Below are 13,641 nucleotides of genomic sequence, written 5' to 3' on the forward strand. Positions count from 1 at the left end.
CTAGTGACAAGTTGTCACCGCAACCTTCATAAGTGCCATGGAATGAAAGCTCGCACACACATAATAAACAAACAAACAAGTAAATAAATGCAGTAACAATACCACGCGGTGGTGGTACAGGCCTTTAATCCCAGCATTCTGGAGGCAGAGGCAGGCCAGACAGCCAGAGCTGTTACAGAGAGAAACCCTGTCTCAAAAAAACCAAGAGGCGAGGATGGTAACTATCACAGTTTATATTTAAAATAAGCCCTAAAAGCCCACATGTAGATGACTCAGTCCCTAAGCAAAGGAAAGTGTTAAGAATTTTAGCAGCTTGAGGAAGCCGGTAGAAGTCGTTAGATAATCAGTGGTAATCAGACTTTTTCTACAACTTTGAAAAACTGTACCATGATGTACTCAGCTAAAACAGACCACCATCCTCAAACGGCTTCTCTCTGTAGGGTTTGGGATTAAATTTAGAGCCTTGAATATAAGAGCTGAGGACTAGCACTGAGCAACACTCTCAGTCCTTCATAGGCATTGAAAGTTGCCCCAATGGCTGCTGCCTAAAGGTTTCTTTACTGCTTCATTTATCTTTACTACCAAGCAACATTGAAGGGTCTTATCATATAGCTTAAGTTGGTCTCAAATCCACAATCTTTCTGGCTCAAATGTAGGTATGTGTCATTATACCTGCCACTTTCTCTCTAAGGCCTCAAGTCACCAAAGTTTTCTAGCTGCAAACAGGAAAACCTTTTTGAAGACAAGGCCCCGGTCTGGCCCAGAGATCACTATATAGACCTGCCCTTAAACTCATAAGCTGTATTTGAACTCAACATCTGCTTGCCTATGCTTCTAGAATGCGGGGATAAAAGGTGTGCAACATAACAACTGGCCTGATCCAAGTGATTTTCTCAACTTGCCAGCCAGTGACAAGTATTGATGAGCATTACTGCTATTGTAAACAGCTCAGGATTTCTGTGATAAAAGTGATACTTTTTTTTCTATGTATGATTTATAATTTTCTGGTCTTACTTAGATGTGTCAACTAAAGTTCTTTTTCAATTCCTTACTATCTATCCTCTTGTCTAGATAATCTGATCTTCATTTTTACTGTAATAATGACTGTCATGGGACTAGGTAGAGATTTACTGGATAAGCTGTTAGCTGCCGAAGCAGGGTCAACACCAGAGTAGGCACCCAAGAAAACATCTATGCAAGTGCATTGCAGATGTGGTAGCCCTTGTAATTCAAGCTCCCAGAAGGAAGGCAGGGAATCCTGAGATACACTAACTGATAGACTAGTTAGATATAGATAGATAACTGATAGAATAACTCCATCAACAACTTTATGTCCCTACATACAAACACACATTCATATGCATGCATAACATACAAAAAACACACTAAAAAAAACAAAAACACAAAAACTTCGTTCCAATGCTGAGGGTAATTACAATGGCCCAGTCTAGTGTTTGCTGGTCTTAGAACTTCTGTAATCACCAATTCGTTAATGTCAAACACTTCCAAACTCTGGCTATCTACCTACCATTCTCCAAAGGTCCCTGAAATTTCTCTCTCTCTCTCTCTAGTAAAACCTTGATGATGACCACAGTCTAGATCAATCTTGCTCTTATGAATTGTATTTAGTACTTATTTGAAATGTACTTAAGAGTCTTAAAAATCTGCTGTTTAATTTCAAACCTGCACTACTATATCCAGCAATTACAACAGAAAGAGCACAACAGTTAGGCCAAGCAGAGCGGAAAGTGAACTGCTGCTCACTGGAGTTTGCTCTTTGTAAGCAAGACATCTCACTTGAATCAATACAGAGTAAATAAAGCTCATCCACGCAATTATGTGTTTTAGTTAGTGTGCTAGAACCAAGAGTATTTTCAGCCTTAAGGCTCCATATGAAGGAGGAAAATGAACTGATGAGTGCTGCAACTGAAGGGACCCAGTGCCGTGCAATGACGGAGATGAAGGACACACAGAGAAATCTTGCCTTGAAAACCAAACACATATAAAAACAAACAGGAAGGCTGGAGAGATGGCACAGTAGTTAATAGAACTAGGGGTCTTCAAGAGAATCTCAGTTCCCAGAACCATTTAGGTGGCTAACAATCATATTTTCAGCTGTAGGTGAGGTGTTCATGCTATTAAAGGGACAAGCTTACAAAATCAAACTAGTGAGTTGGCACTGGCAGAGTCTGGTGATGAGAGTATAATTATATATATGTAACAAGCACTGACTGGGTATCTAATGAACAATTTTGTCAGAAAATATAAATATATATAATGGTATATTATTTATTATCAAACCTGTTTTCAAAGCTCATCATACCTTAGAGGGAGGTGGTGCAGGTTTAGGAACCAAGTTCTTATAGACACTTGGGACCATGGTTGACACTTTGTTCCCATTTGCATGGTGGGATCCTGATGAGGTGAATGCAGCAGAGAAGGCAGCAGCAGGATCCTCTTTGGAAACTTTTTTGATGACTAGCATCTTTGAGGGTTGCTTGGCACTAGGTGGATTTTCTATGAAATATAAGAGTGGAGACACACAAAAAAGTCACATTTGTAAGTAACATAGAAAAGTTTAAGTAATAGTCTTTCCTGAAACATAGGTAGGTGATGAAGTTGAGACCAAGGGACAAACATTACCTTGTGTTCATTTAACAAATACCTTGAAAAATAACACTATGGATGGGTAGAGAAGAAGCCCAGTTGGTGAAGTATTTATCATGCAAGCGAGAGTATATGAGTTAATCTCCAGAACAGAGTTTAAAAACAAAACAAAACAGATGCACATTCTTATAAACTTAGCATTGTGGGGTAGAGATAGGTGAATCCCTGGGATATCCCAGCCTAGCATACTACGCCAATGAGACAGTGTCTCTAAAACAAGGTGGATGGCTCGTGAAGACCACCACCCAGTTGACCAAGTCTTGCCTTTGTACATGCCTGCATATGTTCATGCCTTTAGGAAAAAATAAAATTTTTCAAAATTTAAAAAATTTGTTTACTTAATGTGCATAATTGTTTTGACTGTATACTTTATGCACACCTAGTACCCGTGGAGGTCAGAGGAGGGTGTCAGATATCCTGGAGTTACAGATGACTTTAAGCTGCCATGTAGGTGCTGGGAATCAAACCCTGGTCCTCTAGAAGAGCAGCCAGTACTCTTAAAAACTGAACCATCAAGCCGGATGGTGGTGGCGCACGCCTTTAATCCCAGCACTTAGGAGGCAGAGGCAGCTGGATCTCTGTGAGTTCGAGGCCAACCTGGTCTACAAAAGCTAGTTCTAGGACAGGCTCCAAAGCTACAGAAGAAACCCTGTCTCGAAAAACAAAAAACAAAACAAAAAAACCTGAACCATCTCTCCAGTCTCTTAATTTGTTTTTGTAGAATCTGTCTCACTATGTAGCTTTGGCTAGCCTGGAAACTCCCTATGGAGCCCAGGCTGTCTCCAAACTCAGAGATCCAGCTAGCTATCTAGGTTTCCCAGGGCCTGGGATTAAAGGCCTACCTATTACCCCCCCACCTTTTTTTATTAAAGCAAATAATACCATTTGATAAGTGTACAGAAAAAAGGCACCATATGAACCACTAAGCTTATAAACCAGTCTTGAAGCACAAAGAATAGCAGTCCTTAGAGGGGTTTACCTTGTAAGATAGGGTGATCAGACAGGCACAACCAAGTAAGAATGAATGCTAGTTAGGAAGTAGGTGGATCTCTGTGGTGGAGCATAACTTTAATCCAAAGGCAGAGAGAGGCAGGTGGATCTCTATGAATTAAAGGCCTAGAAGGGTAATACAAAAAACCACCACTAATAAAAACTGAGGGACAGTAAGATGGCTCAGTGTATACTGCTCTAGTATAAGACCCAAGTTCAGTTCTCTGGAACCATGCTGCATGTAACTCTAGTTTCTAACATCATCATCTGGGGTTCCCAGGCCACCTAAATACATATACAGACACACGGACAGACCCCTCTTTTCTAAAACAAATCTTTAGGGCTAGAGAGATGTCTCACTATTAAGAGCACTGGCTGCTCTTCCAGAGGACCCACCCAGGTTCAATTTCCGGCACATACATGGCAGCTCCTAACTCTGTAACTCCAGTCCCCTGGGATCTGACACCTTCACACCAATGCACATAAAGTTAAAAAAAGTTAATTAAAGGCCGGGCGGTGGTGGCGCACGCCTTTAATCCCAGCACTCGGGAGGCAGAGGCAGGCGGATCTCTGTGAGTTCGAGGCCAGCCTGGTCTACAAGAGCTAGTTCCAGGACAGACTCTAGAAACTACAGGGAAACCCTGTCTCGAAAAAAAACAAAAAGACAAAAAAAAAGTTACTTAAAAAAACAGTAATAAGAATTTCAGGACTGGAAGAAAGATGGCCCAGAGGTTAAGAACACTGGCTATTCTTCCACAAGTCCTGAGTTCAATTCCCAGCAACCACATGGTAGCTTACAAGACATGCATGTGGACAGAACATAAATACACAATAAATAAATCTGTAAAAAAAAATTCTTTTAAAATAGCAAAATCTACCTACCCCATACTCCAGAAGGGGTCCCAAAAGGTCTGCATGGCTGATTGTGTTTGCCAGATTCTGGATTCAAAGAAGGCTAGAATAAAAAAGGAGGGGGTAATAATGATTGATAGATACAGAAAGCTCTTCACTTTGGAATTCATCATTAAATGGGTGTACAACTAACAAATACAGCTACCAAAAAGTTATAAATTATCAGAACCAACAAATTTGAAAGTATTTTAAAAATGTAAATTATGTTAAAATCTAAAATCGATAGACACTATATTTTTAGCTTGTATTTCCTTTGTCATAGGATTTCTTTTTCTTTTTAAGTTTTGTTGAGACGGATTCTCTGTAGCTTTGGAGCCTGTCCTAGAACTTGCTCTGTAGACCAGGCTGGCCTTGAACTCACAGAGATCCTCATGCCTTTGCCTCCAGAATGCTGGGTTCAAAGACATGCGCCACCACTGCCTGACTTGTCATGGGATTTCATATATATATATATATATATATATATATATATATATATAAAATATGCATCCTATCTTTCAATAGAGTAAATATGCAAAAGGAGGCATAGAAAGCCACAGAACAAGAATGTTAGTATTTTCCTCATATCTAAGGAGAGGAACACCGTCAGTGAAATGCGTGTGTAGTATTCACTGAAGTCATAAGACTGCACTAGAACAGAAGCTATATTCCAGGATTATAGAAGGGATACGAAGGCAATTAAAATAGCCCCTGTCCTCACAGGTTTATTCATCATTAAAAAGATAAAACTAATAACCAAGTAAGTATCATAGAATGTTCTACTATAATAAAAATTCACACTGGGCAAGGACTACTGAGAGGGGCTGGATAAATCCTTGGTAGAGAAATGAGAAGTTTAATTAAAGGTGATGTCAGTATGATCCCAAGAACTGAAAGCTCAATAAATACATCAAACCAAATTTAGCATAGACTTAACTAATTTTATAGAGAATAGAAGGGATTAAACACAATGGTGTCCAGAGTAGAAACTGTTCTAATACGGAGTCACGCCATTAGCCCCTGGGCCTATGTTCTTAAATTATATTCTATCTATAGTTCTAAGATACTGTCCCTATTTATGCAGTATCTATCTGTAATCTCATCACATCTATTTAACTTAAATTGTGTGTGTGGGAGTTTGTACCAGAGTGCAGTGCATGATGAGGCCAGAAGAGGGCACCAAGTTCTTTGGACCAGAAGTAAATGGAGGCAGCCATCTAACGTAGGTGCTGAGAGCCAAATGTGGGTCCTCTGCAAGAGCACTAAGCACTCTTAAGCCTTGAACCACATATCTAGCACATTGATTGGTTTGTTTCTTTTGTTGTTGTTTTTGGTTTTCTGAGATAGGGTTTCTCTGTGTAGCCCTAATTGTACTGGAACTGATTCTGTAGACCAGGCTAGCCTTGAACTCTGAAATCTGCCTACCTTTGCCTTTGAAGTGCTGGGATTAGAGGTTTGGGTCACCACCTTGAGACTGACACTGACTTTTTTTTTTTTTTTTTTTTTAAAGCAGTTTAAAAATGAGACAGACAACTGGGTTGCAAAGATGAATCAGCAGGAAAAAGTCTTGTAAAAATGAGATGACCCAAGTATAAAATCCCAATATCCCACAAGGGAAAGAAATTACTACAAGCAGCCTTCTGACTTCACATGCTGGCCCTGGCACACCAGTCAAACACACAAAAATAAATAAATAGGCAAAAAGTTCTTTCAACTACTACTCATTAACAAATACATTACTGACTAAACCAGCAATACTTAGTAAGTTTTACCTCTCTCAAATCCTTCCCTTCTAAAAATAACTAGCTAAACTTAAGGAATCATTTCTTCTCTTTTACTTCCCAGGTGTGCATTTATGAGCACTTTCTATAAGTTAAAATTTACATTATCGTTCTTATGGTGAAAGAAGTACAATTATGAACTCATGGATCTAACTATATTTGATGTAATATAAACTGATATCTTTAAATAATTTCAGATAACCATCCCATTTTTGGTCAGTAAAAATCTTTTTGCTCTTTTATTTATGTATGTATTTTGTTTTTTTCTGAGACAGGATTTCTCTGTATAAGCCCTGGCTATCCTGGAACTCACTCCATAGACCAGACTGGCATTCAACTGAAGAGATCCATCTGCTTCTGCGCTCTAAGTGTTGGTGTGCATCACCAGGTTCAGTTTTGATTTTTTTAAGTTTATTTTTATTATATGTATGCTTGTGTGTCTGTGTTGTCCAGAAGCCTTAGATTGTCCTGGAGTTGAACTTATGGGTCATTGTGAATCATTTGATGTGGGTTTTAGAAACTGAACTCAGGTCTTCTCCAAGAGCTTAAATGCTAAGCCATCTCTCTCCACTGTTTTACATTCTTATCTTGTATGTGAATGTCTCTGTATGTATATAAGGACATGTGCCACTCAGTGTATGTGCAGTTCAGAAAACAACTTGATAGTCACTTCTCTTCTTCGGCATAGGTCCTAGGCATTGAACTCAGGTAGTCAGGCTTGGTGGCAGATAACTTTATCCATGGACACAGCAAACTGGCCCATGAATCTTTTTGATAGACCCTAAGTAGCCTTTAATTCTTTCCTATGTAGAATGAAAAAATACTTTATCTTTTAATACATTGTTCACAAATGTATTTCAAGACCACTATCTAGGTACCAGGTTGTCCACTGATACGGGGATTTGATTTGTTTTTATAGGAACATCCAAATTTAAAGACAAATAACTAATAATTTATCTAAATTTCCAATCCTGTTAAAGTTGGTTTCAAGTTTGGGTTTTGTGTTTATTTTAAAGGGTGTTCTTGTCTGCATGTATGTCTGTGTACACAGGCATGCCTGGTGCCTGTGGAGGCAATGTTAGATCTCTTGGAACTACAGTCACAGATGGTTGTGAGCTGCCTGGTGAGTGCTGGGAACTATTCCGAGTCCTCTGCAATAGCTGCCAGTGCTTTCAATTATGGAGCCATCTCTCCAGCTCAAACCTGAAGTCCAGATGGCTTCGATCCTCCTGAAGCAGGATCCTCTCTACCTTATACTCACCTACGTTAGATTATGTATGATACATACAATAGTCTCTGAGTAGCGATGCTAGCATTTCACAGAAAGCATTAGAACTTTCAGAATTTTTTTTTTTTTTTTTTTTTTTGAGACAGGGTTTCTCTGTAGCTTTGGAGCCTGTCCTGGAACTCACTCTGTAGGTCAAACTGGCCTCAAACTCATGGAGATCTGCTTCTCTCCGCCTCCAGAGTACTGGGATTAAAGGCATGAGCCTCCACTGCCCAGCTCAGACATGTTTTTCTTATTTTCTCCTCAAAACTAGTTATACAGTATCTCCACTTTAGGAACTATAGTTTTTATATGTTGTATTATCTGTTAATTCATAGACATACACACAAATACATTTATCAAAGAGTGTGTGTATGCTAGAAAAGTACTCTGTCTTTAATCTAAGTACTCCCAGTTCCTGATTCTATTCAGGAATCAGCTGGAACCAGGAGACACCACTCACATATGACAATATGAACTCTATTACTGAATCATAACCACAGACACCGACCACACCGTGAACATTTGTCTTTTGTTGACATCTTTCTGATTGTCTGAAGCTTATTCTCTAGTAATATTGTCATGAAATCAAGAAACAATTTCCCGAGTCTTTGGTTTGTCTCTGTCTGTCTTTGGTATACACGTGTTCATGCATCCTTGTGTACAGGTTTGATTGTCAGAGGCTGATGTTGGGTTCTCTGTTGCTCTCGAACAGGGTCTCTTTGGTTTAACCTGGAGCCTATGTTTAAGTTACACTAGTTGGCTAGTCAACCACTGGAGCTGTTTTTCTCACCTATCACCAAGCTGGGGTTACACAGAGGGTGCCACTATGCCTCTTCTGTGGCTTGATGGAAAGGTAAACTGACCGTTTCTTGACTAGATACCACCCTAGCTGTCTCCTCTGCATACCTTTCTTAAATACTGATGCAGACCTGTGACCATTTAACAGAGAATACATTTAATACTGTGTAAAACTGTTGGCTCCTATTTTCTTTCCTTGAGTATTTCCTTTACTAATTTTACTTCTCTGTTGCAAAAAGGGCTGTTGTCTAAAGGTATCTGATTTTCCTTCTTACAAACCAAAATCTTAGATATATATAAAAGATATTTTTCTTTTTTCTTTATGCCTAGTAACTTTAGTACTTGACAATATGGCTCAATTTTCAATTTATAACCTCAAATTTTATTCTATTTCCAAAAAACCCTTAAATTACACTTTTCAGCATTTAAGCTATTATTTTGCCTTCATTTTCTAAATAGTGTCCTATTATATATGCCCTTAATCTTTTGTCAAACTTGCTTTACTTTCTCTAAATTTTCATGTCTAATTTCATCATTAAAGAAATTCTTTTTTCCTAATTACCAAAAAAGTTAGTATTCATTCTTGTGTTTTTCTCATTTTACGTTCACTGTTTTCTGAAATCTCCATTTTTTAATTTGTTGTTGTTTTTTGCTTTTTTCATGCAGGATTTCGCTGTGTATCTTTGGATTCTGTCCTGGAACTCACTCTGTAGACCAGGCTATCCTCAAACTCACCTGCCTCTGCCTCCCAAGTACTGGGATTAAAGGCATGCACCACCACCGCTGGCTTAAATCTTCCATTTTTTACTTAAAGTATCATTATTTTTTTAAGTTCTTGTCTTAAAAAAATTATTTTACTCGTGTATGTTCCCACCAGTGTAAACGAGCCAGAAGGCATTGAATTATCGTTGTTTCTGTGTAGATCTCTGCTGTCCTGGAAAGCATGCTGTAGACCAGGTTAGCCTTAAACTCAGAGATCTGCCTTCTTCTGCCTCCTGAGTGCTGGGATTAAAGGAGTATATCACCATTCCCAGTAGATGAATACTTTGCCTGCATACATATCTGAACGTTATGGTTATCTTGTGTCCAAGAAAGTCATAGAGGGTATTTATCTCCTGAACTAGTGGTTAGGATAATTTTGAGCCACCATGTAGGTGCTAAACCTAGATCTGTTGGAGCAAGTTTTCTTTTTTTCTTTTGGTTTTTCGAGACAAGGTTTTTCTGTGTCGTCCTGGCTGTCCAGGAACTCACTCTGTAGACTGTTCTGGTCTTGAATTCAGAGATCTGACTGTTTCTGACTCCTAAGTGCTGGGATTAAAGGTGTGCACCACAACATCTGGCTTTAGTTTCTTTAATGCCTACCTCTAACTTTTTAATTTTTAATTTAATTGATTTTTTTTTTACCTCTAACCTTTTATCTAAACTTCATCTATTATTTCAGTCTGTGTGCAATTATATTGCCAACAGTTGTTCTCAGTGAGAGCTTTGTTCTAGAACAGAATACTAGGGATTTTATGTAAATCAGACAGGCCTCTAAATCATAGAGATTTGCTTGCCTCTGCCTTCTGGTGTTGGGATCAGAGGCTTGTGTCACTGTGCCTGGTTTGTATTTTAATCCCCACCCACCCACTCAAAACGGTGTAAATTATTGAATAAAGATGACAGTGATAATATGCTAAAAAGGTAATATACCGGACATATCTGCTTAAATCAGATCTATTTTTAACGTTCTTAGAAGGGAACCAGAGAGGTAACTCAGTGGGTAGAGATACTTGGCTGCTGTTGAGTTCAATCCCTGGATCTCAAGTGATGGTGGAAGAACTCTATAAATTTGTACTATTGCATGCATGCCCACATACATACATCACAGGCTCACATGAAAATATATCAATTTTAAATAATGCTCTTGTGACTAGCCAATATGGCTCTGTAGCTAAGGGTGCCTGTCATCAAGTCCAATGACTTAGTTCAATCCCTAGGATCTACACGGTGGAAAAACCAGCTCTTCCAAGCTGTCCTTTGACTTCAATACATGTGTATGCACGGCATACATGCATTTATACATATATAACAAATAAATAGAATAAATAAAATTAACATAGTCTTAGCATCAAATTTCACTGCCTATAATTAACAGCCAAAATATAATTATTTTACAAAATAAAGAACAAAATTCACAGAAAAACATTTATGATAAAGACATAATAAACAAATATAAACAGAAATAAATTCAAATAGGTCCTGTGGTGATGGCAGCAACATATACCTTTAATCCCAGAACTCTGGAGGCAGAGGCAGATGAATTTCTGTAAGTTTAAGGTCAGCCTGGTCTACTAAGTAAGACCCTGACAAGTAGAGAAAATAGGGTCCTATATTTTTAAAAGACATTTGTTTTTAACTATGCATTAAAAGCTTCATACTTACAAAGTCTTCTTCTTCGAACTGCAACTTTTCTATTTTATCCTCTTTCTTTTCTTCCCTAATCTCTGTTGGTTTTTCTTGAAAGGTGCAGCCTTTCCGGGAGTGGAAGCTACTATTCCAGTGTCGATGGTTTCCTGTACTACCTCCACTCCGTTGGCTCATGCCATCATGACCTCGGGACGAGCCATGCCAACCAGATGGATTCCCTGTGTTTCCAGCATATGTTCCCTTAGAGACACCAGAGTCCACAGAATCATGGCGGAATAGAGAGGGTTGGTGCCAAGAATCTAAAATAGCAAGGAAAAGTAAGGTATTAGCCGTCCGTTTCTTATAAATTCAGAAATAACTCGGCCAGATGCTTCCTGCTTTGGTCAAAGTTACTTTCAAAAGGCCTTCAGGCCGGGCGGTGGTGGCGCACGCCTTTAATCCCAGCACTCGGGAGGCAGAGGCAGGCGGATCTCTGTGAGTTCGAGACCAGCCTGGTCTACAAGAGCTAGTTCCAGGACAGGCTCCAAAGCCACAGAGAAACCCTGTCTCGAAAAACCAAAAAAAGGCCTTCAGGAAACCTCTTAAATAAGAAGTACACACACACAGAGGGAAAAAAAAAAAAAAAAAAAAACATTAAATACACCCTTCTTTGTGAGAAATTCTCCCTGCCTTACTGTGCTGAAAATCCAACTGAGGGCCCTGCTGTGTTAAATGCACATACCACTTAGCAAAATCCTCAGCCCTTCTAAATTAGTTCTGCAACTGGACAAGATGATTCATGAAAACATGTTAGGTGTAGACACCAAGGAACCACTATTTCTAGATTATGGATATACAGCTAACCTGAGTTTGGTCTCAACAGCAGTTTGTTGTTTTTGTTTGGTTTTTTTGAGACAGGGTCTCACTAAACTTGTTGGTCTTGGAAGTATTCAGACTAAGCTGTCCTAACTCATAGTGGTGTAGGATGTGTTGCTTTCATTGGTTGAATAAAGGGACTGCCTTGGCCTTTTGATAGGGCAGAAACTTAGGTAGGTGGGAAAGACAGAGCTGGATGCTGGGAGGAAGAGCAGAGTCAGGCAGAAGCCATGACTCTCCTGCCCAAGACAGACGCTGGTCAGACTCATGCTGGTAAGCCACAGTCAAGTGGCGATACACATTAGTGGAAATGGGTTAATCAAGATGTGAGAGTTAGCCAGTAAGAGGCTAGAGCTAATGGGCCAATTTCTGTGTGGATATTTTGGGGTTAAGCTAGCCGGGCGGCAGGACACAGTCTCTCTAGTGTTGGGATTACCAGTGGATCACCGATGCCTGGTTCTAAGTAGTAGTTTAAATATATGGTCACAACAGCTGGAAATGACTCACCTCCTGTAGTACGTAGAGGTCCATTGTTAAAAAAGCCATCAGAAGAATTATGTCGACGACGGCTTACTCCAAATCTACCTTCTCCACGGGATAGGTGCTCTCCGTGTTTTTCAAAGGTGGCTATAGATGACTAACATAAAAGATAGAGAGACAAAGATTTAGTTTCTTTCAGTATCTTATTGGGTTCTAAATCAGGTGTTCAAAAACAAAAACCCATTGTGGTATTACAGTATCAACACTGAGAAGACCACGAGGTGATTGAGTTTCAGCTCAGCTATACAGGAAAACCTTGAGTCAAAAGTAAACAAATAAACAATAGCTAATATTATAGATGTGAGCCATCATAACCAATTACAATTTCTGTTTTTGATTCAGGGCTTCATTCTCTAATTCCAGAGGCCTAGAATATACTATGTAGCCCAGGTTTACATCAGACTTGCGGCAATCCTCCTACTTTAGCTTCTAGAGTACAGGATTATAGTCATGATCTACCATTGCTGTATTACCATGGTCTTAAAAACTTATTTCAGGGGCTGGAGAGATGGCTCAGAGGTTAAGAGCATTGCCTGCTCTTCCAAAGGTCCTGAGTACGATTCCCAGCAACCACATGGTGGCTCACAACCATCTGTAATGAGGTCTGGTGCCCTCTTCTGGCGTGCAGGCACACACACACAGACAGAATATTGTATACATAATAAATAAATAAATAAATAAATAAATAAATAAATAGTTTCAAAACATTACCTCGTGTTTATAGCAATTCTGTAATTTTAGTATCAGTTTCATTTTGTTTATACATGAGGGAAAAAATCAAGCAGATTAAGTCTTTGAATATACACAACACAAAGAAGCTTTTGAAAGATCACAGATTAACTTTAATATTCCTATTCCAAGAACACCTACTTTATTTACCAAGGCAGGAACTCTCACAGTCACACTCACTTAAGAGATCCTGTTCCATCTCCCTAGGACTGGGATTAACACTAGAATCACTGGAGGTTGCTATCCTGCCCAGGCTTTAAGTTGAGTGCTGAGGATCCCATGCTTGTGCATCACTCTATAGACGGAGCTTTCTTCCTATATATCCTCTATCTGTAAGTGACAGTGATGGTGGATTGAAACTGTCAGCTTCACCAGGATATGGGATGTCTAGAAAAAGCATATCTTGAATATAATTAAGAGTGTTTTCCAGAGGAGCGTTAGTGAACTGAGCTGGAAAGATCCTCCCTGAGTTGTTGGCACTATCTACGTAATGTGAGGAAAAGGCAGATGAGCAAAGCACTCACCGTCCAGCATTTCACCCTATTTGAACAGGGACCTTTTTGTGATGTGGGAGGGTCTTCTGTTTTAATAAAGAAACTGCCTTGGCCAGCCCTTAGGTGGGTGGAGTAGACAGAACAGGAAGAAAGAAGTGAGGTAGATGGCTCAGTCAGATGCCATGCCTCTCCTAAGTGAGATAAATCGCCATGCCTC

General features: G+C 39.4%; 1 protein-coding gene across 3 annotated transcripts in view; it reads right to left on the bottom strand.

Moving 5' to 3' along the window:
• Gpbp1l1 (GC-rich promoter binding protein 1 like 1) overlaps nt 1-13,641 on the bottom strand; it is a 45,427-nt gene that overhangs the window by 11,883 nt on the left and 19,903 nt on the right. For all 3 annotated transcript variants that reach the window (XM_038332479.1, XM_038332478.1, XM_038332477.1), the window contains exons 4-7: nt 12,169-12,298; nt 10,822-11,105; nt 4,540-4,612; nt 2,324-2,517 (exon numbers count right to left, since the gene is read on the bottom strand). In XM_038332479.1, the coding sequence (XP_038188407.1) occupies nt 2,324-2,517; nt 4,540-4,612; nt 10,822-11,105; nt 12,169-12,298 (681 nt within the window). The remainder of the gene's footprint in view (nt 1-2,323; nt 2,518-4,539; nt 4,613-10,821; nt 11,106-12,168; nt 12,299-13,641) is intronic.

This window comes from Arvicola amphibius, chromosome 6 (genome assembly GCF_903992535.2).
Source record: "Arvicola amphibius chromosome 6, mArvAmp1.2, whole genome shotgun sequence".
Taxonomy (NCBI): Eukaryota; Metazoa; Chordata; class Mammalia; order Rodentia; family Cricetidae; genus Arvicola; species Arvicola amphibius.